Genomic DNA, 26,809 nt, shown 5'->3' with positions numbered 1-26,809 from the left:
CCTCCCCAGAACCTCCCCCACACCCCTACCCCTGTGCACACTCCCCCCAACCCCTGCACATGTACTCCTCCCCCTACACCCCTACCACTCACTCCCCACCCCTGCACATACATACCCTCTCCCACACCCCTGCCATTCTCACTCCCCACCCCTGCACAGACATTCCTTGCTCCACACCCCTGCCACTCCTATCAAATCCCTACAGAATAGATCTGTCCAACAATCGAATATTGATCGTGGTGAATTGTTGGCTTGCCTTGTCGGGTGTAGTTTATTAACAAATAAAAGGAAAACAAAGAGTGCATTGTGGCGCGGGGCGGAATGCGGGTGGCACGAGGGACTGATTCTCGGGAGAGTGGGAGTGCAGGTGGTGTGGAATTTCATCAAGCTGAAACTCAACTCGGGCAGGAGAGCAGAGGCAGGCCCTGCACGCCCGTCTCCGGGAAGATGGGTGTGAAAGGGCATCGGTGAACGCCAGCGTCCAGGCCTCAGCTGAAACCCAGCAGGAGAGGGGCTGCGAGGTGCGGGAGGGCAGGTGACCCACTGAGGCGCGACCTCGGCCTTCGGGCAGAAGGGCAGCCATCCAGGTTCCCACAGTCTGGAGATGGGAGCAAGTCGGCTCACGGGGAGAGACAAGAAGGGTCAGTGGGAATGTTTAAAAAAGCTTCCTTGGGGCTGGAGCGATAGCACAGTGGGTAAGGTGTTTGCCTTGCACGCAGCCGACCCAGGTTCTAATCCCAGCATCCCATATGGTCCCCTGAGCATTGCCAGGGGTAATTCCTGAGTGAAGAGCCAGGAGTAACCCCTGTGCATCGCTGCGTGTGACCCAAAAACAAACAAACAAAAAATGCTTCCTTATTGCTCAAGGAAGTAAAATATCGGTAAAGACTTAAGAAAGAAAGAGGAAGTGTGAGGGGCAGTGGGGCTAGAGAGCGGCTACGGGCATAGGCTGGCCCCGCGTGCGCACACTCCAGCTGACCCAGGTTCAGTTCCCGAGGGGCCCACTGGGTCCTTCCTTGTGGTCATAGCTCTGGACACTTTCTAAATGCAAGTGCTTTTTGCTCTTTTGTCTCTTGGGTTAAGAAACGCTGTATCGCATGGCCCAGAGACACACAAAGGAACCTCCCAACTGAGCAGCTCGAGACAGAGATTTCTCCAGACCCTAATTATCTAAAATTTTAGAGTTCCAGGAGCACGTAGCGGCTCTTGCAGCCTCGAGACATCTTATGCTATTCATAAGGAGCAATACGAAAGAGAGTCTGGGGGAGATTGTCTGCCACGGAGGCAGGGGAAGCAGTGGGATAGGGGGATAGTGGGAACATGGGCGGTGGAGAATGTCAACTGGCGGAGGGTCGGGTGATTGACCATTGTATGACTGGAACTCAAGCAGGAAAGATTTGTAACAGTATCTCACGGTAATTTAAAATAATAATAATAATAATAAATAATGGGGCCGGGGCGATAGGACAGCGGGGAGTGTGTTTGCCTTGCATGCGGCAGACCCAGGTTCAATCCCCCGCACCCCATATGGTCGCCCAAGCACTGCCAGGAGTGATTCCTGAGTGCAGAGCCAAGAGTAACCTCTGAGCATCGCTAGATGTAACATAATAATAATAATAATAATAATAATAATAATAATAATAATAATATGAGATTATCATTCTGAGTAAAAAGTAATGTGGCGTTCATGCACAATTCAGTCATCTTAATCAACGGCTGAATAAATGGCAGTACTCCTACACCAAAAAAACGAAGCAGAAATGCCATATCTTGAAAGCATTCTTGGGGCTGGAGCAATAGCACAGCGGGTAGGGCGTTTGCCTTGCACGCGGCCGACCCGGGTTCAGTTCCCAGCATCCCATATGGTCCCCTGAGCACCGCCAGGAGTCATTCCTGAGTGCAGAGCCAAGAGTGACCCCTGTGCATCGCTGCGTGTGACCCAAAAAAAACCCAAAAAAAACAAAAGTATTCTTACAGTGATGGGAAACTTGGAAGCACCCGCAGGTAACCAGGCAGGGGAGCTCAGGGCCCTGGAGCGTGCACTCTGCGGGAACCACACCTCCCAGGGTGCTGTGCGCGGGCACGGCTGGGACGCGGGCGGAGTCGCCCTCGACACACCTCCCAGGGTGCCTTGCGCGGGCGCGGCCGGGGCGTGGGCGGAGTCTCCCTAGCCACACCTCCCAGGGTGCCGTGCGCGGGCGGAGCGGGGCGGGTTGTGTGCGCTGTCGGGGGTCGCGAGGGGTCCCAGACCTCGCGGCTCTGGGGCGCGGAGCCTGGGTCGGCCGGGACTACGCGGGAGCCGGCGGGAGCCGCCCCTCTGCGCGCCCTCCTGTGCCCCGCGAGCCGGGGCCGCGCGCCGCCGGGATCTCCTCGGCCGGGGTGAGCGGGGCCGGCGGGGGCGCTCGGGGGGCCCGCCTGGGGGCCCGGGGGGGAGCCGCCCGACCCCGGGGTAGCACGGCCGCGCCGCCGGGCCCCCGCAGGGTCCCGGGGTCGGGCTGCGGGTGTCCGGACCACCCTGAAGTCGGGCTGCGGGTGTCCGGGCCCCCCCGGGGTCGGGCTGCGGGTGTCCGGGCCCCCCTGAAGTCGGGCTGCGGGTGTCCGGGCCCCCCTGAAGTCGGGCTGCGGGTGTCCGGGCCCCCCTGAAGTCGGGCTGCGGGTGTCCGGGCCCCCCTGAAGTCGGGCTGCGGGTGTCCGGGCCCCCGCCCCCTCCCTGCGCGCTGCCCCCGCCCAGCGTCCCGCTGTCCCCCCCGCCCCCCCCCCGGCCCCTGGCACGGGCCCGCCCGCATTGGCCGTGGGCGCTGGGGCGCGTCCCGGGGTCCGAGGGGCAGGGCGAGGGGGTGGGCAGGGGGCTTGCCCGCACAGGGCCCACCTGGGTTCTGTCCCCGCCCCCCAGAGCGACCCCCCTAGGATGGTCCCCGCCCACCGCCAGGTGGGGCCCCGCCCCCAAGCACGAGTACCTGAGGGACAGCGGCGCCTCTGGTCATCCTGCCGGGAAGTGGACTGGGCGGACTTGCCGGGCAGCGGCGCTGGTGGAGGGAAACGGGGCTCGGGGCTTCCGTGTCCCCGTCCCCACTTTAGCGGAGTTTGCCCCGAGAAAACGGTGGGTCTGGGGGGTCGGGAAGCCGCGGGGCCACCTCGGCCCTTCTTTGTGCTGGCCCTACTGTGTGCAGGCTCCTCTGTGGGCAGGCCCTACTGTGTGCGGGCCCTACTGTGGGCAGGCCCTTCTGTGTGCAGGCCCTACTGTGTGCAGGCCCCACTGTGGGCAGGTCCTTCTGTGGGCAGGCCCTACTGTGTGCAGGCCCCTCTGTGTGCAGGCCCTTCTGTGTGCAGGCCCTACTGTGGGCAGGCCCTTCTGTGGGCAGGCCCGACTGTGTGCAGGCCCCTCTGTGTGCAGGCCCTACTGTGTGCAGGCCCCTCTGTGTGCAGGCCCTTCTGTGTGCAGGCCCTTCTGTGTGCAGGCCCTACTGTGTGCGGGCCCTTCTGTGTGCAGGCCCCTCTGTGTGCAGACCCTTCTGTGTGCAGGCCCTTCTGTGTGCAGACCCTTCTGTGTGCAGACCCTTCTGTGTGCAGGCCCTACTGTGTGCAGGCCCTTCTGTGTGCAGGCCCTACTGTGTGCGGGCCCTACTGTGTGCGGGCCCTTCTGTGGGCAGGCCCTACTGTGTGCAGGCCCTACTGTGTGCGGGCCCTTCTGTGTGCGGGCCCCTCTGTGTGCAGACCCTACTGTGTGCAGGCCCCTCTGTGTGCAGGCCCTACTGTGTGCAGGCCCTTCTGTGGGCAGGCCCTTCTGTGTGCAGGCCCTACTGTGTGCAGGCCCTTCTGTGGGCAGGCCCTTCTGTGTGCAGGCCCTACTGTGTGCGGGCCCTACTGTGTGCGGGCCCTACTGTGTGCAGGCCCTACTGTGTGCAGGCCCTTCTGTGGGCAGGCCCTACTGTGTGCAGGTCCACACTGCCCAACAGACCCCGCCTGGCGTTGAGGCGTTTCCTTGTACCCACGGGTGCCTGTACCAGCGCACACTGGCTCTGGTTTACTTTTTCTTGGGTCTACTCTTGGTGTTCTGACAAACTACCTTTAAAATATATATATATATGTATATGTATATATATATATATATACTTATATAAACATTTTGCTTTTTGGGTCACACCTGGCGATGCACAGGGATTACCCCTGGCTCTGCACTCAGGAATTACCCCTGCTGGTGCTCAGGAGACCATATGGAATGCTGGGAATCGAACCCGGGTTGGCCGCGTGCAAGGCAAACGCCCTCCCCGCTGTGCTATCGCTCCAGCCCCTATCTTTTAAAATTTTCAATTTTAATTTTTGTTTTCTTTTGGGGCCGCACCTGTCGTGCGCAGGGCTGACTCCTGGCTCAGTGCTCAGGGGTCACTGTTGGCGGTGCTGGGGACCCTCTGGGGTGCCGCGGACCCAGCCCAGTTGGGCAGTGTGCAGGGCAAGCACGCGGCCTGCTGTCCTCTCCCCGGGCCCCCTCAGCTGCCTTTCTTAAAGTTAAAAATGACAGTTTTTGTTTGCTTTTGCTGTGCCGGAGACCAGGAGGTCTCGGGCCTGTGGGACAGTGCGGGGCCTCTGGCCGCAGCCTGCCGGGGCGTGGGTGCGAGCCCAGAACCAAGAGCCCTTCCCTGGGGGCTGCCCCAAGTAACACCCGAGTGTCTGCCTGGCCCACGTGACCGCTTCTTTTTTAAAAGTCAAAAACTGAAAACAAATTTTAGGGAACTGAAATAACGTACAGTCATTTTTTTAATAGAAGGAAATATTTTAACACCCTAAATATTAAAAATAAAACCTTTTGCTTTTAAAATTAGAAATTTAAACCTGATTTCTTCTATTTGCACTGGAGCGATAGTGCAGTGGGTAGGGCATTCGCCTTGCACACGGCTGACCCGGGTTCGATTCCTCTGTCCCTCTCAGAGAGCCCAGCAAGCTACCGAGAGTATCCCGCCCGCACGGCAGAGCCTGGCAAGCTCCCCGTGATGTATTCGATATGCCAAAAACAGTAACAACAAGTCTCACAATGGAGACGTTACTGGTGCCCGCTCGAGCAAATCGATGAACAACGGGATGACAGACAGTGCATTCTTCTATTTCAAGTTCCAAGGCCATGTATTTTATTATTTTTTTTAATTTTTTGCTTTTTTTGGGTCACACCCGGCGATGCACAGGGGTCACTCCTGGCTCATGTACTCAGGAATTACCCCTGGCAGTGCTCGGGGGACCGTATGGGATGCTGGGATTCAAACCTGGGTTGGCCGCGTGCAAGGCAAACGCCCTCCCCGCTGTGCTATCGCTCCAGCCCCACGGGCCATGTATTTTAATATATTAACTAAAAAGATGAGAGAAGAAATGCTTCATCAGATAACAAAGCATCATTTTATTATTCAGTCCTTAGTAAGTTTGGTCATTTTACTTTTCCTGAAAAAAAGTCTAATATTGAGCAATGATGGAAAAAAGAAATACTACATTGACAGATATTAATGCTTTTCTCGTGGACATGTGACCATGAACATTTTTTCTGTTTTTTTTTTTTTTTTTTTTTTTTTTGGCAAAGAGGTGTTTGGGAGTGTGAGACTGATCCAGCCAGCTCTGGAGAAATGCACGACTCTGGGCCATAACCTGGTACTGTGCTCAAGTCTCTGTCGCCAGGGCCAGAAAGGGACGAAACGTTAGCGCCTGTGGTACGCGAGCGGGCAGTGTAGCACTCCCTGTCACTGGTCGCACCTGTTCTCAGGTGCTGCCCGAGGGGGAGCAGACGGGCAGAGCCGTGCTCCTCGCGGGTGCCCAGGCCGCCCCCTTCAGGGACTGTCCCACAGCCCCGCTTCGAACCCGCCCCCAGCAAAACCAAACGAGCACCGCTGCCCGTGTAGGGAGGTAGAACGCGGTGGGTGCTGCCCAGGGAACCTTCTCGGCGTCGGGAGCTGGGGCAGCGGGCGCCGTTCCTCCTCCCCCACTCCTGGTCTCCCAGCCCACAGGGGGATCCCGGGCACCCCTGGGCGTGGGGGGCCTCGTACCTTCCGCAGAAATAAAACCCGGACTTTCTGGTTTTGTTTTTGTGCTGCTTGGGGCTGACTCCTGGCTGTGTGCTGAGGGCTGACTCCTGGTTCTGTGCTCAGGACTGACTCCTGGCTGTGTGCTCAAGGCTGACACCTTGGCTGTGTGCTCAGGGCTCACTCTTGACTCCGTTCTCAGGGCTGACTCCTGGCTGTGTGCTCAGGGCTCACTCTTGGCTCTGTGCTCAGGGCTGACTCCTGGCTTGTGCTCAGGGTTCACTCCTGGCTCTGTGCTCAGGGCTCACTCCTGGCTGTGTGCTCAGGACTGACTCCTGGCTTGTGCTCAGGGTTCACTCCTGGCTCTGTGCTCAGGGCTCACTCCTGGCTGTGTGCTCAGGACTGACTCCTGGCTGTGTGCTCAGAGCTGACACCTTGGCTGTGTGCTCAGGGCTCAGTCCTGGCTCTGTGCTCAGAGCTGACACCTTGGCTGTGTGCTCAGGGCTGACTCCTGGCTGTGTGCTCAGAGCTGACACCTTGGCTGTGTGCTCAGGACTGACCCCTGGCTCTGTGCTCAGGGCTCAGTCCTGGCTCTGTGCTTAAGGCTGACTCCTGGCTCTGTGCTCAGGGCTCACTCCTGGCAGGACTTGGAGCACCAGCCCAGAGATAGAGCTGGGGTCAGCCTTCACCCCTGTACCCCACTCCAGCCCCCCAACAAGCAGACTTTCTAAGGGGGCGTCTTTACAGGAGAGTTCATGTCTAGTTATGAATAATTTAACTCTTGTGTATCAGAGCTAAAAGTGTGGACGAGCGGCAAAGAAAATGTCCACTTCATCTCTCTGTCCCTCGCCTGGGTCTGGGCCCGGGGAGGTCCCGGAAGGCTGGGAGAGCGTGTGCTGGTGCGCCCCTGGGCAGAGCACTGTCCTCTGAGCATGCGAAGGGGCCGCGCAGTGTCCTGAGCTGCTTTAGTCCTGACCGGGCAGGCGGGTAGTAGGTACTTGGCTTTGCTTAAGAAAATTGGTGGTTTATTTTGAAAATAAGGTATTTTTTTGAGACAGGAAAGTGAACGTGATTTTTGAAGTTCTGTGAGTGCTCACTTCAGGAGCAGTGAACTCATGACGGAGCCGGCACCCTGGGGAGAGGGCAGGGGAGATGCGGCTGGCCTTCCGGGACAGCGCTGCAGCCACGGAGCCTGGAAGGGAAGACGGGGGCGGAGGGAGTTGGGGACGGGACTGGGGACGCCGGCCGGGGGAAAGGGACACCGGTCAAGGCACTGGTGCTGGAACATTGTAGCAGTGAAACCCAGTCACAAGGAACTTTGTAACTGATACCTCACCGAGAGTCCAAAACCAAAACCAAACAAAGATTAAAAAGAGAGAGAGAGAAAATGTCACCTTAATACCACCCAGCAGGTTTGAGTTTAGTCCAAAATTATGATCTTTATTTTTCTCAGTAAAATACCAACTGTAAAGGAAAATTTAACTAGGAATTTATCTGACTAGTTTGATGCTGTGTAAGTGATCTTCATGTAACATTGAATTGCCTTCCTAATTTGATATGTATAATTCATATTGTATCACTGTATCATGTTTTTTCTTATATCGCGTGGTTATAGTAAATCTTAGTTGATGGCCACATTTACATTCCCTGCTGCCTTTTTGGAAAGAATTGGGTATATTTTCTAAGAAATTTGTAGTCTACTTAGATAGACTAGATCCTTTTGATTTTGAACATTTCAGGTTCTCCTTTGTGAGGGGCGATGCTCAGGGCTTGCTCCTGGCCGTGCGCTCAGGAGTTCCTCCTGCGGGTGCCCGGGGACCGGGTACGGGGCTGGGGGTGGGCTCTGGTCGGCCATGGGCAAGGCCGGCAGCTCAGCTGCTGGACCGTCGCGTCCGCCCTAGGCTCACTCTTACTTGCGTCCTGGCAGTCTCGGAACTAGGCTAAAGTTCTGTGTTTGAACTCCTTCTTGGACTGGAATAGACTGCCAGGCTGCCCGGCTGTCCTCGGCCAGGGGCCAGGTGGGGGTGCCCAGCTCTGGCGCCCGGCCAGCGTCCACTTGGGGCCAGCTCCCTGTGGCGGGCGGCGGAGTCCGGGCCGTGCGTGGTGGTCCCCGGTGCCATGCGCGTGGAGAGGGAAAAGCACTCTGTCTCTTGAGACCTTGCTCTCGGTGTCCCTTTGAGATGGGCCAGGAGTGCTTTTCTCAGTTCCTAATCAGAACCCAGGGCTTACAGAATAAAGGAACAGGCCGCTGCTTCTCTAGACTCGCTCTCTGCAGAGCCTGAGAGGTCCGTGTTGGAGGTGAATACCAGCCTATGGAGAGAAGATGAGTCACCGTGCTATATGTGGAGTTATTTTTTTTTCTTTTTGAGTCACACCCAGCGATGCTCAGGGGTTACTCCTGGCTCTGCGCTCAGGAATCACTCCTGGCCGTGCTTGGGGGACCATCTGGAATGCCAGGGATTGAACCAGGGTCAGCTGCGTGCAAGGCAAATGCCCTACCTGCTGTACTATCGCTCCAGCCCCTGTCGTTATTTTATTTTATTTTTTTGCTTTGGGTCACACCCGGTGATGCACAGGGGCTACTTTTGGCTTTGCACTCAGGAATTACTTCTGGCGGTGCTTGGGGGACCATATGGGATGCTGGGAATCGAACCCGGGTTGGCCGTGTGCAAGGCAAACGCCCTACCCGCTGTGCTATTGCTCCAGCCCCCCCTGTCGTTATTTTAATGCAGAGGATTGCTAGCCCCCTCCCCCGTTTCTGGCTCGATCCCTTGCTCATGGCAGACAATTTCTCTGTCACTTAAGCTCCTGGCTCTACTTAGGACTTTAATAATGATAGTTTGAGTTACATTAATGGATACAAGGTAGCATTTCTTTTTTTTTGGGGGGTCACACCCGGCAATGCACAGGGGTTACTCCTGGCTCATGCACTCAGGAATTACTCCTAGCCATCTCAGGGGACCATATGAAATGCTGGGAATTGAACCCGGGTCAGCTGCGTGCAAGGCAAACACCCTACCCACTGTGCTATTGCTCCAGCCCCCACAAGGCAGCATTTCAGTCAAAAATTTACTCATGGTCATACTATCATTTTAAGAAGTTAATTGCTGTGATATATATAGGTATAGGTGTCTATATATATACTTTCTTGAACTCTAAAAGTTTTGGGAGTGTTCTTTGGGGAGATTATTATTAAATGCTCCCAATTTGGGTTCTCATGAAGTCACGCTGTCCCTTTCAGAGGTCAGAGTTCACGCCGGGTGAGCCCAGCTGAGGGGGCGGCAGGGGGAGGGGGGCTGGTAGCCAGTTGTCACTTGGCATTTGGTGGCTTCTTTCTTTGAGTCTGTGGGTGTGGCCTAGAGGCTCACCGGGTGTGGCACGCACTGTCACACCTCTGTTCAAGACAAGGCCACCTCGTTTATACAGACTGTTGCTGATGGCTGTACAGGCCTGTCTGTTCCCACAGCACAATCCTCCTTCCACCATTGTCCCCATTGCCCGCCCACCCCTCAGGCCGGCCCCCGCAGCAGGCCCACCAGGATTCATTTTATATTATCTGTGACCACGAAGTGGCTAATGGAATGATCCAAGACAAAATACCTCGGCCAAGAAAAAACACTTGGATAAAAGAAAATTTGTGAAAATTCCTGTATGTCGAGCTGGAGCAATAGCACAGTGGGTAGGGCATTTGCCCTGCACGCAGCTTGACCCGGGTTCGATTCCTCCACCCCTCTCGGAGAGCCCGGCAAGCTACTGAGAGTATCCCGCCCGCACGGCAGAGCCTGGCGAGCTCCCCGTGGCATATTCAATACGCCAAAAACAGTAGCAACAAGTCTCACAGTGGAGACGTTGCTGGTGCCCACTCGAGCAGATCGATGAGCGACGGGACGACAGTGATGCCGTGATACTGTGTGTGACCACGGGGAGAGTAACTAAACTGCGGCTGCAAGCTCAGCCTTCTGCGTCAGTGTTTTGCTTTGTTGAGCTTAGCTGGCTTCTCCATTACATTCCCGTCCGCTCTGCTCTGCTCCTCCTGGGAGCACTGCAGAGTTTGACGTGTCCTTCGGCTATGGGTGTGGCCACGTGCCCCCCAGGCTCCAGATGGTTTAACGGGGTGGTGAGCTTGGTCCCTGTGGGTGCGGCGCTCGGCCTTCCAGAGGCACAGGGAGGTGGGGAGGGGACCCAGCCTTGCCCCGAGAAAGCCCAGAGTTCTCAGCCCCCCGGGCCAGCACACCCGCACCCGAGGTTGTCTGCAGTTTGGCATCTCCAGCCGTGGGCGTGGCAGCAGCTGTGGGGACGCCCCTCGAAAGTTCTTAGTCTTCGCTGAACCTCGTTCCCCACAGCTGTGATTATGGGGGTAGCACGCCTGGGCTTGGCGAGGGGGGATGCGTGCATCAGAAGTGTCTAACTCAAGTCATAGCAATTACTTATAGCTTTTTTTTTGCCACAGAGTTTATTAACTCCTTTTTATCATTGTAACATCATCATCATCATCATCATCATCATCATCATCATCATCATCACGATGATTCTGTTGATCGTCGAATTTCTCGAGCGGTCTCAGTAACGTCTCCATTTGTCCTAGCCCTGAGATTTTAGCAGCCTCTCTTTGCTCATCCGTCCCAACACTGCCGCATTGGAGGCTCTTCCAGGGTCAGGGGAATAAGACCCATCATTGTTACTGGTTTTGGCATATGAATACTCCATGGGGAGTTTTCGAAGCTCTCCTATGTGGGCAGGAAACACTCGGTAGCTTGCCAGGTTCTCCGAGAGGGAGAAGTAGGCTATAAGATGTCACGCCATCAATTCCAGGAGCTTGGTTTTATAGTCTCTGGATGTTGGCTGTTGATGAGATTACACGGCTCCGGGGGCAGTCCCTGGGTGTGACCACCTAGCTACTGGAAAATGGGGAATCTGAGTGGAAGAAGCCCAGTCCCGATCCGAGCAGGTGTGGAGATCTCAGCCCCGGGTCCCACATACCTGGGTCCCTCCGCCGGTACCTTCATGCGTGAGGCTCATCCGAACATGTGGAGAGGGGCCTTGAGCATGGCTGTGGCTAGGCTCCAGAGGTCTTCGGCCGTAGGAGCTCTGCTCGGGGCAGGGAGGGAAGCTGGAGCCCACCCCTCCGAGGGGCCCCCGGGGAAGACAGCCAGGCGTGCGGGCAAGAGACTATCATTGTAACAGTTCTGTAAAGTCATTTTCTTCAACTTTGGAGATCAGGAATGAACAACAGTTCTACAGTGCTACCGCAGTGCTCGAGCTTCTAAGTTAAATTGTCATAAGCAGTGTTGTAGCCTTCAAATTAAATGCCACATAAGTGACTCCAGCCATTTGGAAGGGTCTTATTTTTCTTTTTAGGGCAGGAGCCCCTTTAAAATCAGAGGATTAGGGGACCAGCAAGATAGTGCGGTGGACGGGACGCCTGCCTTGCAAGTAACTGACCGGGGTTCGCTCCCTGGGACTTCTATAGTCCCAAGAGCGGCCACTGGCCAGGAGTGAGCCCTGAGCACAGCCAGGTGCCTCCCAAACTGCCACCCACCACCCCCCAGCACCCGAGGATGGAAGATGGAGAGTCGGTGTCCCGGAAACCGCCCGCCCTCCGCAGACTGCCGAGACCCTCCGCCACCGTGGCTAGTCAGGGGGCGCGGCGTGCTCACTCGCTGCCCCACGCCGTCTTTACAGAGAAAACAGGATGGTTTGGGGCCACGGCTGGTGGTGAGGGGCGCACAGCAGGGGCCCTGCGTTTACTCCCCGGAGCCACCTTGGAGGAAAGTCAGAATGATCTTCTCTTCCCCAGCCGCGTAGAGAGTCACGGGGGGGTGGGGGGGGGGAGACCGCTGCTCCTGGGACTCCGCCCCCGGCCCGGCCCGGCCCGGCACGCACCGGGCAAGCAGGGTGCGGAGAGCGAGGCTGGCAGGGCCCGTCAGCCGCGGGAGCAGGAGGCCTGAGCGGAGCACTGCACGTAGCCCCGCAGAGCCTGGTTCCCACCGTCCTCACGCGTGTGGGTGCAGCTCACGGAGGTGCAGGAGCAGAATGGGCCTCCCGGCCTGGGCGAGGCCTCGCTCCGTAACGCCTGCGTTACTCCTCCTCGAACCTCCCTGCGCTTGGGTTCACCTTGTCAGTCTCACATACTCTCAGTTTCTTTTTTTTTTTTTTTGCTTTTTGGGTCACTCCTGGCTCTGCACTCAGGAATCACCCCTGGCGGTGCTCAGGGGACCCTATGGGATGCTGGGAATCGAACCCGGGTCGGCCGCGTGCAAGGCAAACGCCCTCCCCGCTGTGCTATTGCTCCAGCCCCTCAGTTTCTTTTATTGCGGCGTCCCGAGTGGTGAAGCTGTTCCAGACACTCCCAGTTCTCACCACCACCGAGGGCCTCAGTTTCCCTCCCACCGCCCGCGCCCGCCGCCCTGCAGGCACTAGCGCATGCGCCCCGTGTCGCTTGCGGGCACTCAGGCACGATTCCTTGTCCTTCTGCAGTGCCGTGGTACAGGCGTCCGTCAGGTCCTAACGGCAATGTTTGTCTCTTTTCCTTCCAGTGTCTCGTTGGCTTTTTCTCTCGGCAACGCACGATGGCGTCTGACTGCTTCTGAGCGACGCCCCGAGTCAGTGGCCCACCTGTGCCCCCGCCGCTGCCAGAGGGCTCTGGCATGCCCCCTGCGAGGGCTGTCTGCGGAGCAGCAGGCGCCGATGGCTTCCGAGGCCGTGAGTGGCGTGCGGGCGCGGGCGCAGCCGGCCAAGGGCAGGAGGCAGCCGCCCCCCGCCAAGGGCGCGACCCCCGCGCCCAGCGACGCCGACGGGGGCGACTCTTTCCTCTTTGAGGCCCACGAGGCTTGGAAGGATTTCCACGGCTCTCTGCTGCGCTTCTACGAGAACGGGGAGCTCTGTGACGTCACCCTGAAGGTGAGCCCGCCCGGCCCCCTGCGGCCTTGGGCGTCGGGGGAAGAAACGGTGGTTCCTAGAGCACCGCGGGCGGCCGAGCGTGTTGTTTGCGTGTGACTTTGCTAAAGCTAGGGGCACAGGACGTCGCAGTGGGCTTTTCTTTAGTGGAAGGGAAGGGGCGTCGGGGTGTTGGCGGAGGGAGCGCAGCCTGCCTGTTTGTGCCACGGGAGCGTTGATGCCCAGGGGCTGCAGGATAGTGCAGTGGGTAGGGCGTCGGCCCTGTACGAGGCAGGCTGGGCTCAGCCCCCGGCACTCTCTGTGCTCCCTGGAGCCCACCAGGGGGGATCCCTGTGCACAGAGCGGGAGTGGGGGAAGCCCTGAGCATCCCAGGATGTGGCCCCTCAGCAAACAAATCAGTGTTGCTGCCTAGATTTCTTTGTTAAAGTCACCACCTAAAATAGCCACCACCAAATAGCTGTGCAATGAATACATTACTGTCTGCCAGATAAACTTCTGATTTAAAAACTCAAATTTTAGGGGCTGGAGTGATACCACAGCGGGTAGGGCGTTTGCCTTGCACGCGGCCAACCCGGGTTCGATTCCCAGCATCCCATTTGGTCCCCCGAGCACCGCCAGGGGTGATTCCTGAGTGCAGAGCCAGGAGTGACCCCTGTGCATCGCCGGGTGTGACCCAAAAAGCAAAACAAAGCAAAACAAAATAAAAAGCTCTTTTAAGTGGGGCCAGAGAAATAGCCCAGCGGGTGGGGCTGTTGCCTGGCCTGGCGCTGACCTGGTTCAATCTCTAGCGTCCCCAATGGCCCCTGGAGCCTGCGACAACAAGTGGTCTCTGAGGGCAGAGCCAGGCGGAACCCCAGAGTACGGTCCACGTGGCCCAAACACCAAAAAGTAGAAAATCTTCAAGGGTTCGCTTAATTCTCGATATAGGTCCGAAGTCACAGTCTTGCTTGGTGCCCGAGGGTCACCTTGAGTTACTGTGTTTCTGTCCTGGTGATTTCACCCGTGTCTCGGTGCTGTTGACTCTGGCGTCTCCTTAGACCTGGAGGAGAAAGTTCCCAGTGAACGTCACCGTCCCGAGACTTACTGCTGCCCGAGCTGGTGTCCAAGCGGCCCAGGTGCTTGCCTGGGGTGCAGCCGACCCCGGCTCCGCCCTGGCTCAGCATGTCCCCAGGGGCCCAGGTCAGCCCCGGCTGAGCCCAGAGAGGAGAGAGCCGTGGCGAGAGGGGAGGGGCAGAGCGGGTGTCTCCTTACTGCTCGGCGCGGGAGTCGAACCCGGAATCCAGCTGCAGCACTGTCCACAGCACCGGCCCCATGTGCTTCCTGGATCTGGCTTGCTGCTCCTGTCACAGTGCTCGGAGACATGCTCGGGATGGGGAGTGAGCGATGCTCGGCCAAGTCTGTCAGCTGCGCCCTTGAGTTTTTTGGTTTTATTTTTTTTGGGGGGTGGTGCGTCACACTCAGCAATGCACAGAGGTTATTTCTGGCTCTGCACTCAGGAATTACCCCTGGCGGTCTGGCAGTGCTCAGGGGACCACTTGGGATGTTGGGAATCGAACCCGGGTCGGCTGTGTACAAGGCAAACACTTGACTACTGTGCTATCGCTCCAGCCCCGAGCGCCCTTGAGTTTGGGGCTGGTCTCTGTGGCCGGGGGCGGGGCCCGAGACCCCCGTCGGGGGTCCTGGCAGCCGCACACGGTCTCCCCTGAAGCCGGGGGCCCGTTAGGGTGAGGCTGAGCTCGCCGCGCGCGCGTCTGCCCCGGCAGGTGGGGCCCAAGCTCATCTCCTGCCACCGGCTGGTGCTGGCCTGCGGCATCCCCTACTTCCGCGCCATGTTCCTCTCGGAGATGGCCGAGGCCCGGCAGACGCTGATCGAGATCCGGGACTTCGACGGGGACGCCGTGGAGGGCCTGGTCCGCTTCGTGTACTCGTCGCGCCTGACGCTGACGGTGGACAACGTGCAGCCGCTGCTGTACGCGGCCTGCATCCTGCAGGTGGAGCTGGTGGCGCGCGCCTGCTGCGAGTACATGCAGCTGCACTTCCACCCGTCCAACTGCCTGGCCGTCCGGGCCTTCGCCGAGAGCCACAACCGCACGGACCTCATGGCCATGGCCGACCAGTACGCCTGCGCGCACTTCCCCGAGGTGGTGGAGTGCGAGGACTTCGTCAGCGTGTCGCCCCAGCACCTGCTCAAGCTCCTGGCCTCCAGCGACCTGAACATCGAGAGCGAGACGCAGGTCTACGCCGCCGCCCTCAAGTGGCTCCTGGCCAACCCGCAGCACCACTCCAAGTGGCTGGACGAGACCCTGGCGCAGGTAGGGGCGCGAGGGGCGGGTGGGAGGGGCTTAGGCGGGGCGCGGGTTCGTGCGTTCCGACGAGAGGTGCCGTCCTCTGCCGCCTGATCTCTCTGGTGGACGTCGGGCCGGGCGATGGCCCACCCAGTTGGACCCCGGGAGCCAGCCCTGACCACCACTGGGTGTGGACTCCAAACAGAAACAAGCAAACCAGGCCATGGTTACAGCGCGCTCGCGCTCAGCGTGCCGGCTGCCGTGTCACTGCACACGCGCACCGCACCTGTGGCTGGGCACTGCGACGTGCAGTGTCTCCCCCACCACTGGCCCCGAGGCCCTTCTCGCCCCCTGGCCATTACTCGGTCCCACAGGCAGAATCTTGGGCTTTGTCTCCTTGTCTCTTCTCTTAGGTTGTCTCTTTACACTTGATGCTGGCTGAGGTCATTGATACTTTGTGGCCTTCTGCCTTCCCCTAGCAGGACCTCTCTGGTTCTGGTGCAGTGTAGAAGGGGAGATCTCTTCCTCCCAGATAGCCTGGGTATATGCTACAGTCTCTTGTTTTGTTTCACTGTAGGTACATGCTACAGTCTCTTGTTTTGTTTCATTGTAGGTATATGCTACTGTTTCTTGTTTTGTTTCATAGTGGGTGTATGCTCCCGTCTCTTGTTTTGTTTCACTGTGGAGGTATGCTACAGTCTCTTGTTTTGTTTCACTGTGGAGGTATGCTACAGTCTCTTGTTTCATTTACTTGATTTTGGCTTGGGTCACAGCCCGCAGTGCTAAGGGCTTATTCCTCGCTCTGCGTTCAGGGGTCACAGGCCATATGGGATGTAGGGGACTGACCCCAGATCACCCATAGGCAAGGCAAGCGCCTTACCCTCTGTCCTGTCTCTCCAGCCCAGCCAGTATGTTTTTTTTTTTTTAATTAATGTTTTTATGTTCTTGGGATAGATGCCAAGAACAGTATGGTAGAGAGACGTTCTGTTTGTGAATTTTGTTGTTGTAGTTTTGGGGAGCCTGGCAGTGCTCAGGGGTCTCTCCTGGGCGGGGGTGCTGGGGCACCATATGAGATGCCAGGGACCATCAGGCTCGATGCATGCCAGGCAAACACCTGAGCAGCTATGCGGCCACTCTGGCCCCGGCAGCCTCCTTTCAGGCTGTTCTTCACACGGCTGGTGGCCGCCCGGCCTTTCACGAGTCTTCATTCTGTCTCCAGCCACGTCCAGTGTTGCTCCAGGACTGCTGCCCGCCCCGCCCCGGGGAGGGCAACGTTCCCAGCATGCTCCGAGTGGACCCCGGGCCTTCTGCAGCGGGGGCGTCGACCCTCGCCTGCCTGCCTGCCAGGCGGGTCACGCTTGACCTGGAGAAGGGTCGAGGCTGCTCCTACGTCAGTCGATAACGCTTTCTCGTCGCTCTTTCTGGAATCTTACACTGCAGATGGTCTCGACGGGGGCCCATAGATGATGTTTTCTTTTTTTTTTTTTTTTTTTTGCTTTTTGGGTCACACCCGGCGATGCACAGGGGTTACTCCTGGCTCTGCACTCAGGAATTAACCCCTGGCGGTGCTCAGGGGACCATATGGGATGCTGGGAATCGAACCCGGGTCGGCCGCGTGCAAGGCAAACGCCCTACCCGCTGTGCTATTACTCCAGCCCCGATGATGTTTTCTTTATCTTCCATTTTCCTCCATTCAAGTCTTTCATCCTCTCTTCCCTGATGCCCCCCTCTGCCTTGTCCTCAGGCACTCCCCCTTTCTTTTTCTCTTTTTGGGTCACACCCAGCGATGCTCAAGGGTTACCCCTGGGCTCTGCACTCAGGAATTACTCTTGGCGGTGCTTGGGGGACCCTATGGGGTGCTGGGAATCGAACCCGTGTCGGCCATGTGCAAGGCAAACGCCCTCTCGGCTGGCACTCTCACTTTCCCCAGCTTCAGCCCCTCCTGTTTCCTTCCACCTCATCTACTGTGTTGCTTTCCAGCTCAGTGATTTCCGATCAATGTTTTCTCATACTTGGCTTTTCCTTGTTGTAGTCAGGAATATTCATATATGTTAATAGAAAATGCTTCTAGAGAAACAGCTCAGATGGCTTTTATAGCATCTTGCAATGAAGTTTCTAAGTTTCACTGAATTATCTTGCTGATGAAAGGACATTTCTTCCTGATACAGATAGTTTATTCCATAAAGATCTACACATCACTTTCCATCTCTTTTTCCTGACTGTAGTTTTACTTTTTTTTTTTCTTTTTTGGGTCACACCCGGCAATGCACAGGGGTTCCTCCTGGCTTTGCACTCAGGAATTACTCTCAAATATATCCTTCACCTGTAGGTTGCAGTAGCCTGTATCTAAGACCTGGCTTAACTTCGGCTAAGGCACTTCCTGGCCTTGCACGTGGCTGACCTGGGTTTTAATCCCTGGACCCTGGGACCATCAGGATCCATGAGCACAGAGCCAGGAGTAAGCCAGGGCACTGTCCCACATGAGAAAAAAACTAAACGCGAAGAATCATCTTAATAGAGTTACTTACTTCCCAACTAACACTTTTTTTTTTAACTATGGGGGCTATGCTTGGGAGTGCTGAGGGGGTCGTGCCGAAACCCGGGTTGAACTCGGGGCCCAGTCCAGTTGAAGCTGTCTTCCTAGACCCCCAGTTTACAGTCAGCATAAATCTAAGGTCCAGCTTGGCACTCTTCTCCATCCAAGAAACCCCTGTGGACAGTAAACATGAGTGAAAAAGATACATTTCTGAGCTTATAAAAGTAAAACTACAGGGCTGGAGCAATAGCACAGCGGGTAAGGCGTTTGCCTTGCACGCGGCCGACCCGGGTTCAATTCCCAGCATCCCATATAGTCCCCTCATTTCATTGCATTGCAGACTGATGCTGGAATTTTCTTTATATGTGACTTGGTACTTTTCACTCACAAGTCAGACATTTAAGAAGTCAGATTTTTGTTTAATTTATTTATTTTTGGCCCCACCTGGCATTGCTCAGGGTTTCCTCCTGGCTCTGCATTCAGGGGTCACTCCTGCTGGGCTCGGGAGACCGTATGGGGTACCAGAGATCAAACCGGGGTCAGCTGCGTGCAAGGAAAATTGCCCTGGCCACTGTACTGCTTTTCTGGCCCCAAGAAATCAGTTTTGTTTTTTTGTTTTGTTTTTTTTTTTGCTTTTTGTATCACACCCGGCGATGCACAGAGGTTATTCCTGGCTCTGCACTCAGGAATTACCCCTGGTGGTGCTCAGGGGACCATATGGGATGCTGGGAATCGAACCCGGGTCGGCCGTGTGCAAGGCAAACACCCTACCCACTGTGCTATCGCTCCAGCCCCAGTTTTTTTTTTTTTAATTGATTTCTGTTTTAGGGACCAGAGGGTGTCGTGGGTAGGGCTTTGCCTTGCGAGCAGCTGGCCCTGGTCTGACCCTCAGTGCCCCACGTGAAGGCCCGAGCACAGCCAGGGGCGGCCCCGGGCCAGACCAAGCAAGACTATGAGGAGAAATTCCCTGGAGAACGTCCCTTGGTGAAGGTGGCGCTGGAGCCCTCGGGGTCCGACCCGTGTCCCCCCTGCTTCTGCCCGCCTCAGGTCCGCCTGCCGCTGCTGCCGGTCGACTACCTCATGGGCGTGGTGGCGAAGGAGCAGATGGTCAAGCAGAACCTCAAGTGCCGAGACCTCCTGGACGAGGCCAGGAACTACCACCTGCACCGGAGCAGCAGGGCCGTGCCCGACTTCGAGTACTCCGTGCGCACCACCCCGAGGAAGCACACGGCGGGTAAGCCCCCGGCCCGGGCTCCCCCGGCTGTCTGGACGCAGGCTTGGCGGTGACGATGGCAAACTCGTCCTGTGGTGCCCGTCCCCGGTGCTGCCTCTCTCTGGGAGGCTCGTTTCTCTGGGGCCGCGAGTGACTCTCGGAGAGAGACAGGACGCGGCGGCTTCCTGGGCCGGCAGCGTCAGGCGCGCGGGAAACCTGCTGGAGGAGCTGAGGCTTGGCGCCCCCCCTCACCTGCAGAGTCCGGAGCTCGGGGGGCTGGAGGGGGCTGAGCAGCCTGGCGCCCTCGGGGGGTCCTGGGTGAAGGCGTGGTGTGAATATCATGGCAGCAAGAAGAGACATCAGTACGCACACGTAGGTGTGTTGCCGATGGGTACCACAGATGGAATATACACATGTACACGTACAACTGTGTGTGCATGATTCTGTGTCTGTCTGTGTATGCAGATACGTATATGACGTCAGGTTGCCTTTTTGTTTTTTCTGGTGCTCAGGATGGAAGCCAGGACCTCGACGTGCAGGGCAAGTACTCTACTACTGAGCCACGTTCCTAGCCAAAAATCACCATTTCTAACTATTTAAAAATGTTCACTTCAGGGGCTGGAGCCATAGCACAGCGGGTAGGGCATTTGCCTTGCACGTGGCTGACCTGGGTTCGATTTCCAGCATCCCATAGGGTCCCCTGAGCACTGCCAGGAGTAATTCCTGAGTGCAGAGCCAAGGGGTGACCCCTGTGCATCGCCGGGTGTGACCCAAAAAGCCAAAATAATAAATTTAAAATTTAAAAAATTAAAAAACCCAAAGATGTTCACTTCAGTGGCATTCACTAAGGTTTTAAGAACTGCTGGCTTTCAAGGGTGTTGTAATAAGATTTCCTCTGTTTGTGGCACAAAAGCCCAAAGAACGCAGGAGGGCAGGATTGTGAACGGTCAGCTGGGCTGAAGAGGGCCTGGGCTGAGGCAGGACAGTGAGAGGGAGGGGAGAGGACTCCTGGGACGGTGAGTAGGGAGGGGCTGCCCGGGGAGGGCAGTGTGGCGGGCTCCAGGTCATTCTAATTCAGATGCTGTTAAAGATTCAGTGAATTGGGGGCCAGAGTGGTAGTACAGCAGGAGGGGTGTTTGCCTTGCACAAGGCGACCTGGTTTCATCCCTGGTATCCCGTATAGGCCCCCGAGCACCGCCAGGAGTGATAGACCCAGGAGTAACCTCTGAGCATCGCTGGGTATCACCGAAAAAGAAAAAAAAATAGAACGAGTGAATTGGATGAGGCTTTCTGTGTGAGCACTGGAGTCTCACTGCTGGGTGAAACACGGGAAGAGAAATGTGACTAGGAGAAAAGGCCTTTTGGTACTATAGGACTCAAGAGTTACGGAGTTCCTCCCCACAGCAGGAGTGACCAGGACACCTGATGTGTCCAGTCAGAAACCAAGTGATTAGAGGATTCTGTTAGGACTTGACCAAAGTCTGTGTAGTGTGAGCGAGGGCGTAGCTGGGCTCTGGACGTTAGCGAGCAGAGATTGCTGATGCCTCTCGAGTTTCACCGGGTGGCCGAGGGAGTCTGGCAGGCCGGGTGCTGCCTCCCCGCGGTGGTCCTGCTTGCCCTTGCTCTGGGGTCCTCCAGACCGCACCAGGCGTGACCCCTGAGCACAGAGCCAGGAGTAAGCCCTGAGCATCGCTGGGTGTGGGCCCCCCTCCACCCCCCACCAAAAAAATAAAGCTGAAGAAAGAACTTCTTCACATGAATTTTTTTAATGACGGGGAAGTATCATGACCTCACAACACTGAGTGGAACCGGACACCTGGGCTGCTGCTGCTGTTACTCAGTGTTGCAACAATGTTGCAGTTTTACTTGACAGTCCTAGGCATTTCACTCCCGGGAGAAATATACTTCTGGGGCCAGGATCACATGACTGCCTCCGGAGGTTTTTTTGTTATGGCCTGCCAAAGAGCAGCCTGTTCAACCTCCTTTTATTTAGTAGGTTAATGTACTAACCAATGATATTCAGCCACATAGGCCGAGTATGCAAATTAACTTAGCCAACGGAAACAGTAACAAAGTCAGTTAAAGTGACAGTAACAATAACAGAAACCTTCCTTTACATCCAGGCCTAGCTAGGCCTGAGATTATGGATGTTGGATACCAACACTCAGGATATTGGTTTCTTAAGCATTTCCTCATTCTGATTTCCCAAATCCGGAGGGTCCCGTTCATGCCTGCCCGTGGCTCTCCCCGCAGGCGTGCTCTTCTGCGTCGGCGGCCGCGGCGGTGCAGGCGACCCCTTCCGCAGCATCGAGTGCTACTCCATCAGCAGGGACAGCTGGTTCTTCGGGCCGGAGATGAACAGCCGGAGGCGCCACGTGGGGGTCATCTCCGTGGAAGGTGGGCATCTCTGCGCGCAGGCTCTCCCGGGGCTGAACTCGGAGCATTTTGGCGAGAAGGTCGGGAAACTCTTATTTCACTCTTTCCAACACACCTGGGGGTGCTAACTTCCTGCCTCGGCCAGAGCTGCTGGGCACCCCGCCCTCTGCGTGCGGGTGCGTCACAGTGAGGGGCCCGGGGACAGGACTCGGACAGCCGCAAGAGCCTGTGCTCCGGGTGTGTGCAGAAGGGTCACACTAAGGACGGTGTTCATTGGACTCTAATCGAGCTGGCTCTTTCCTCGTCACACAGTCCTTATGGAATGGAGAAAGGCTTTTTCCTTTTTTCAGCTGGGGCCTGAAAACTAATTTGTTTTGTCTTGTCTTTTTTTGGTGTCGGAATTATAACCGAGACCTCAAGCAGGCGTGCGTAGCATGCCCCGCTTGGTTTTGAGGCCACACCCACAGTGCTCAGGGCCCCCTCCTGGCTCTGTGCTCAGGGCTCACTCCTGATGGGGCCCATATGTAGTGCTGGGGGTCGGACTCAAGCCCGCCACGTGCAAGGCCCATGCCCTCACCCTGGACCGTCTCTCTGGCCTCACTTTCCCCTCACTCGTCAAGCAGAGATGCTCTCGGGAAAGCACGGGGCATCGTTTGATCCGTTCTTCAGGGGCTGCCCCAGTGGTGGTCAGGGGCCGGCCCCTCCGGACACGCCGGCCCAGTGGCCGGCCCTGCTGGCCCTCTGCTCAGCCCGGCAGTGGCAGGGTGGCCAGGTGCCACCTGCGGGGCTGGGCAGGGCCGGGCCACGCTCAGGGTAAAGCCCCGGCTTAGCGTGGCCCCGTCAGTGCAGAACGGTCACTCTGAACCACCCCCAGAGTCCGAGGCGCGTGGGAGTGGGGTGTGTGCTCCTTCCAGTGCGTCTCTGTATATTTTCACTTAAGAAAGAATTGATCATCCTTTTGTAAGAGTTTCGTGTTTTCTTCACATACCACATTCATTCAGAGCTTTTTTTCCCTTCCCATTTTATTCAACACTCTTTGAAAACTTGAGTCGAAGCGATTTCATTTCCTAACTACCCAAAGGCCGGGAGGCCTAGGGAAGGTCCGTGTCGGCACCTCACAGCCAGTGTGGAACAGCGGCTGCCGACTCTGCCGGGTGGGCGTGTGCGTGTGGTGCTGGCGATCAGAGGGACAGCGCCTAGCGTTGAGGAGAAGACAGTCACTGGACATTGAGACGTAGGTGCTTGCAGTAAACGGAGTGCCTCTGGCCTGCAGGGAAGGTGTACGCCGTGGGCGGCCATGACGGGAACGAGCACCTGGGCAGCATGGAGGTGTTCGACCCGCTCACGAACAAGTGGCTGATGAAGGCCTCCATGAACACGAAAAGGTCAGGGGCTCGGGGAAACCAGACTCGTGTGTTGGAAGGGATGGTTTCTGGCTCTGGGAATGACTGAGCACCGTTTGTCGGAGCATCCTGGCGTTTCCTCACTGCGTTTCCTGGTTTCCTGTGAGTTGGAGTCAGAATGATGTTTGGAGTGACAGTAGCGAATTCTACATTTTCTTTTTCTTTTTTTTTGTTTTTTGGGCCACACCCGGCGATGCACAGGGGTCACTCCTGGCTCTGCACTCAGGAATCACTCTTGGTGGTGCTCGGGGGACCCTATGGGATGCTGGGAATCGAACCCGGGTCGGTTGGGTGCAAGGCAGACACCCTCCCCTCTGTGCTATCGCTCCAGCCCCTCTACAGTTTCTGTTTAAACCCGAGCGTTGATTTTGGGGAGGAGGGGGCTCTCCAAGCAGTGCTCAGGGCCCCCAGCACTGCTTGGTGCCCTGGGGCACAGCTGCGGCACGAGGGGCCTCCGCGGTGCTGGGGACCGAGCCGGGGGTCGGCATCGTTGTGCCCTGACCCTCAGCCGTCTGCCAGCCCCTTGATTTGGGGGAGGTTGGGGCCAGCCCAGGGTGCTGTGTCGGGGTCGCTGCTGGAGCTGCTTGGGCCTGGGGCCGGGCGTCTTCCTGCAAGACGCGCCCCGACGCCCTCGTGCTCTCTGAAGCCCGAGGGAGCCCGTGTGGGCTTGTTTTCTAAAAAAGTTTAATTTGAATTTATATTTTTGACAGTTGCTAAAAACAGAGTTCCTGTCTCGGGGGTTTTAGCTGAACTATTTCCTCTCCCTCGGTGGAACGCTTTGCATTGCCCGGTGGGCGGGGAGGGGTGTGTGTGTGTGTGTGTGTGTGTGTGTGTGTGTGTGTGTGTGTCTGTGTGTCTGTGTGTCTGTTTGTGTCTGTATGTGTCTGTGTGTGTCTGTGTGTGTCTGTGTCTGTGTGTCTGTGTGTGTCTGTATGTGTCTGTGTGTGTGTCTATGTGTCTGTGTGTCTGTATGTGTCTGTGTGTCTGTGTGTGTGTGTGTGTCTGTATGTGTCTGTGTGTGTCTGTATGTGTCTGTGTCTGTGTGTCTGTGTGTCTATGTGTGTGTGTGTGTGTGTGTGTGTGTCTGTGTGTGTGCTTGTCCCGGCTTTGGGGTGGACAGGTCAGGGGCATTGCCAGGCCCCCCGTGGAGTTGGTCAGGCCAGGAATGCGGCTAACAGGGACACGGAGCCCAGGGCGGACCCCACTCCGGGGAGTGGAGACGCAGTAACGGGAGGGAGCCGAGGTCTAGCGTGGCGGCCCCTGGCGTGACGCCTCTGCCCTGCCGCCCGCAGGCGCGGGATCGCCCTGGCGGCCCTGGGGGGCCCCATCTACGCCATCGGGGGCCTGGACGACAACACCTGCTTCAGCGACGTGGAGCGCTACGACATCGAGTCGGACCAGTGGAGCCCGGTGGCGCCCATGAACGCCCCCCGGGGAGGGGTCGGCTCCGCGGCCCTGGCAGTAAGTGGGCCGGGCCCCGCCTCCCTGCCTGGCCCCGCCTCCAGGGCCGGGCCACGCCTCCCTGCCTGGCCCCGCCTCCAGGGCCGGGCCCCGCCTCCCGGGCCTGGCCCCGCCTCCCGGGCCTGGCCCCGCCTCCCGGGCCTGGTGTCGCCTCCCGGGCCAGCGCGGACGGACGGACGGACGGACTGACTCCCGGCGGCCCCGGGTAACCCGCGCTCTGCTCTCTCGCGCGCAGAGCCACGTCTACGCGGTGGGCGGCAACGACGGGGTGGCCTCGCTGTCCAGCGTGGAGCGCTACGACCCGCACCTGGACAAGTGGACGGAGGTCAAGGCCATGGGGCAGCGCAGGGCCGGCAACGGCGTCAGCGAGCTGCACGGCTGCTTGTATGTCGTGGGTGAGTGCGGGCGGGACGGCCTCGGCACAGCGGCCCGGACAGGTCAGAGGCGGCGTTGTCATTAGGACTTTCTGCGGTGGCCGTCCCCAGCAGCAGCGGGCAGGGGTGGGGCGGGGCGCAGGCCTGGCGGCTGCCTGGCGCGGCAGCACCGCACGGCTTGGTTCTGAGCCGGAGGAAGCGCCAGCCCTGGGCTGGGAGCGGTGGGCTTTGCTCTCCCGACTTGCGGGCACCCTGGCGCTGCTCGGGGCCCCAAGCCCAGGCCGGCCTTGCGGGGCCGGAGCCCTCCCGGCTGCGCGGTCCCTCCGGCCTGTCGGAGTCGCCGCGCCAGCCGGCTTGACCAGCGGTCGAGTAAGCGGCTGGACTCCTGCTGAAGGGAGAGACGCTCAGAGCGCGGGGGAGCGCGGACACTGTGCCGGGAGGCTGGGCACACTGCCTCGCTCTCTTCTGTTTGTTTCGGGGTCACACCCGGCGGTGCTCAGGGCTTACTCCTGGCTCTGTGCTCAGGAATCACTCCTGGCGGTGCGCAGGGGACCCTATGGGATGCTGGGAATCGAACCCGGGTCGGCCGCGTGCAAGGCAAACGCCCTCCCCGATGTGCCGTTGCCCCAGCCCCAATTCCTCTCTCTCTGTTGCTCGTTCTCCTTCCTTTCCCTCCTTCCTTTCCCTCTTTCCTTTCCCTCCTTCCTTTCCCTCCTTCCTTTCTCTCTTTCCTTTCCCTCCTTCCTTTCCTTCCTTCCTTTCCCTCTTTCCTTTCCCTTTCTCTCCCTTTCCTCTGCGTTCCTTTGGGCCACACCCAGCAGTGCTCAGGGCTCGCTCCCGGCCCAGCAGTGCTCAGGGCTCGCTCCTGGCTCTGCACTCCGGGGTCACTCCTGGTGGTGCTCAGGGGCCCCTCAGGGTACCGGGGGTCAACCCTGCTGGGACGCATGCCGGACAGCCCCTGCTCCCTGCACTGTCTCTCCGGCCCTGTGGGGCGTGTTTTCCCCCTGAGGTGTGCACGCTCCCCTGACACATGTCCCGTGTCTTCTGCTTGCTCCCGGTTCTCTGGGTGACCCCCAGGGGTCGGGTGGCCGCCTGACCCCGTGCCGCCCCTTCTCTCCCAGGCGGGTTCGACGACAACTCTCCGCTGAGCTCTGTGGAGCGCTACGACCCTCGGACCAACAGGTGGGACCAAGTGGCCGCGCTCACCACCCCCCGGGGCGGGGTGGGCATCGCCACCGTCATGGGCAGGATCTTCGCCGTGGGCGGCCACAACGGCAACTCCTACCTGAACACGGTGGAGGCCTTCGACCCCGGGCTCAACAGGTGAGCCTCCACCTTCCTGGGCCTGTGGCAGGGGACAGCGCACGCTTAGGGCATGCTTAGAACATGCTTAGGTCATACTTAGAACATGCTTAGGGCACGCTTACAGCTTACTTAGGACATGCTTAGAGCATGCTTAGAACATGCTTAGAGCACACTCAGAGCACCCCTAGAGCCCACTCAGCGCACCTTCATAGCACACTCAGTGCACCCTCAGCTCACACTCAGAGCACACTCAGCTCACACTCAGAGCACACTCAGCTCACACTCAGCTCACACCCAGCTCACACCCAGCTCACACTCAGCTCACACTCAGCACACACTCACCGCACACTCAGCGCACCCTTAGCATGCACACGGCTGGCCAGCTTTACCCCGGAACCCCACCTGGTCCCCCGGGCTCCTCTAGCGGTGACTCCTGAGCACGGAGCCAGGGGTGAGCCCCGCCAGGTGTGGCCCCAGAACACAACCCCCCAGAGACCCCAAAGCAGACGAAGCTACGTTGCTGGCCCGGGGGAATCGTCTCTGTCTCCGAGGCCACCTCCTTGGGGCACCGCCCTGAGCCCGCGCCGTCCCCGCAGGTGGGAGCTCGTGGGCTCCGTGTCCCACTGCCGGGCCGGAGCGGGCGTGGCCGTGTGCGCCTGCCTCACCAGCCAGATCCGCGACGTCGGCCACGGGGCCAGTAACGTGGTGGACTGCATGTGACGGCGGCTGGATGGCAGCGACGACCCTGGCACAGTGCCGCGAGCACCGGAGTCCCCCTGCGGCAGGAGCCGGCGCACCCTGGCTGGAGGCGGGGAGCGGGTCAGACCCGGCACTTTGCCCGCGGCAGGAGGCGCGTGTGGCCTTGGAGGGCACCTGCTCTGAGAGCGTGTAGAGCAGCCCTCGGGGGTCTCCCTAAAACAGAGTTTGTTTGTTTTTAAATAAATCAAAATACGAAGCCGA

The 26,809-nt window shown here is 58.2% G+C and overlaps 1 protein-coding gene across 2 annotated transcripts; it reads left to right on the top strand.

The window, feature by feature from the left end:
• The first annotated feature begins 2,177 nt into the window (after window positions 1-2,177).
• Window positions 2,178-26,809, top strand: KLHL8 (kelch like family member 8). Of its 2 annotated transcripts, none has more exons than XM_055139410.1 (10): window positions 2,178-2,379; window positions 12,536-12,899; window positions 14,741-15,208; window positions 18,765-18,951; window positions 21,184-21,327; window positions 22,580-22,691; window positions 24,002-24,170; window positions 24,406-24,565; window positions 25,666-25,867; window positions 26,446-26,809. In XM_055139410.1, the coding sequence occupies exons 2-10, from the start codon at window positions 12,687-12,689 to the stop codon at window positions 26,567-26,569; spliced, it is 1,779 nt and encodes a 592-aa protein (XP_054995385.1). In that variant the 5' UTR covers window positions 2,178-2,379; window positions 12,536-12,686; the 3' UTR covers window positions 26,570-26,809. The 2 variants fall into 2 exon arrangements, with proteins under 2 accessions (XP_054995385.1, XP_054995384.1); XM_055139409.1 differs by having other exon boundaries at window positions 14,660-15,208.

This window comes from Sorex araneus, chromosome 5 (genome assembly GCF_027595985.1).
Source record: "Sorex araneus isolate mSorAra2 chromosome 5, mSorAra2.pri, whole genome shotgun sequence".
In the NCBI taxonomy this organism is placed as follows: domain Eukaryota; kingdom Metazoa; phylum Chordata; class Mammalia; order Eulipotyphla; family Soricidae; genus Sorex; species Sorex araneus.
This window is presented reverse-complemented; position numbering and strand designations above follow the sequence as displayed.

Excerpts from the sequence above, each read along its gene's own strand:
- KLHL8 (XM_055139409.1), top strand. The coding sequence starts at position 12,687 with ATGGCTTCCGAGGCCGTGAGTGGCGTGCGGGCGCGGGCGCAGCCGGCC. Across the intron at positions 18,952-21,183 it reads CCCGAGGAAGCACACGGCGG|GCGTGCTCTTCTGCGTCGGC; the intron begins GTAAGCCCCCGG and ends CTCTCCCCGCAG. Across the intron at positions 21,328-22,579 it reads GGGGGTCATCTCCGTGGAAG|GGAAGGTGTACGCCGTGGGC; the intron begins GTGGGCATCTCT and ends TCTGGCCTGCAG.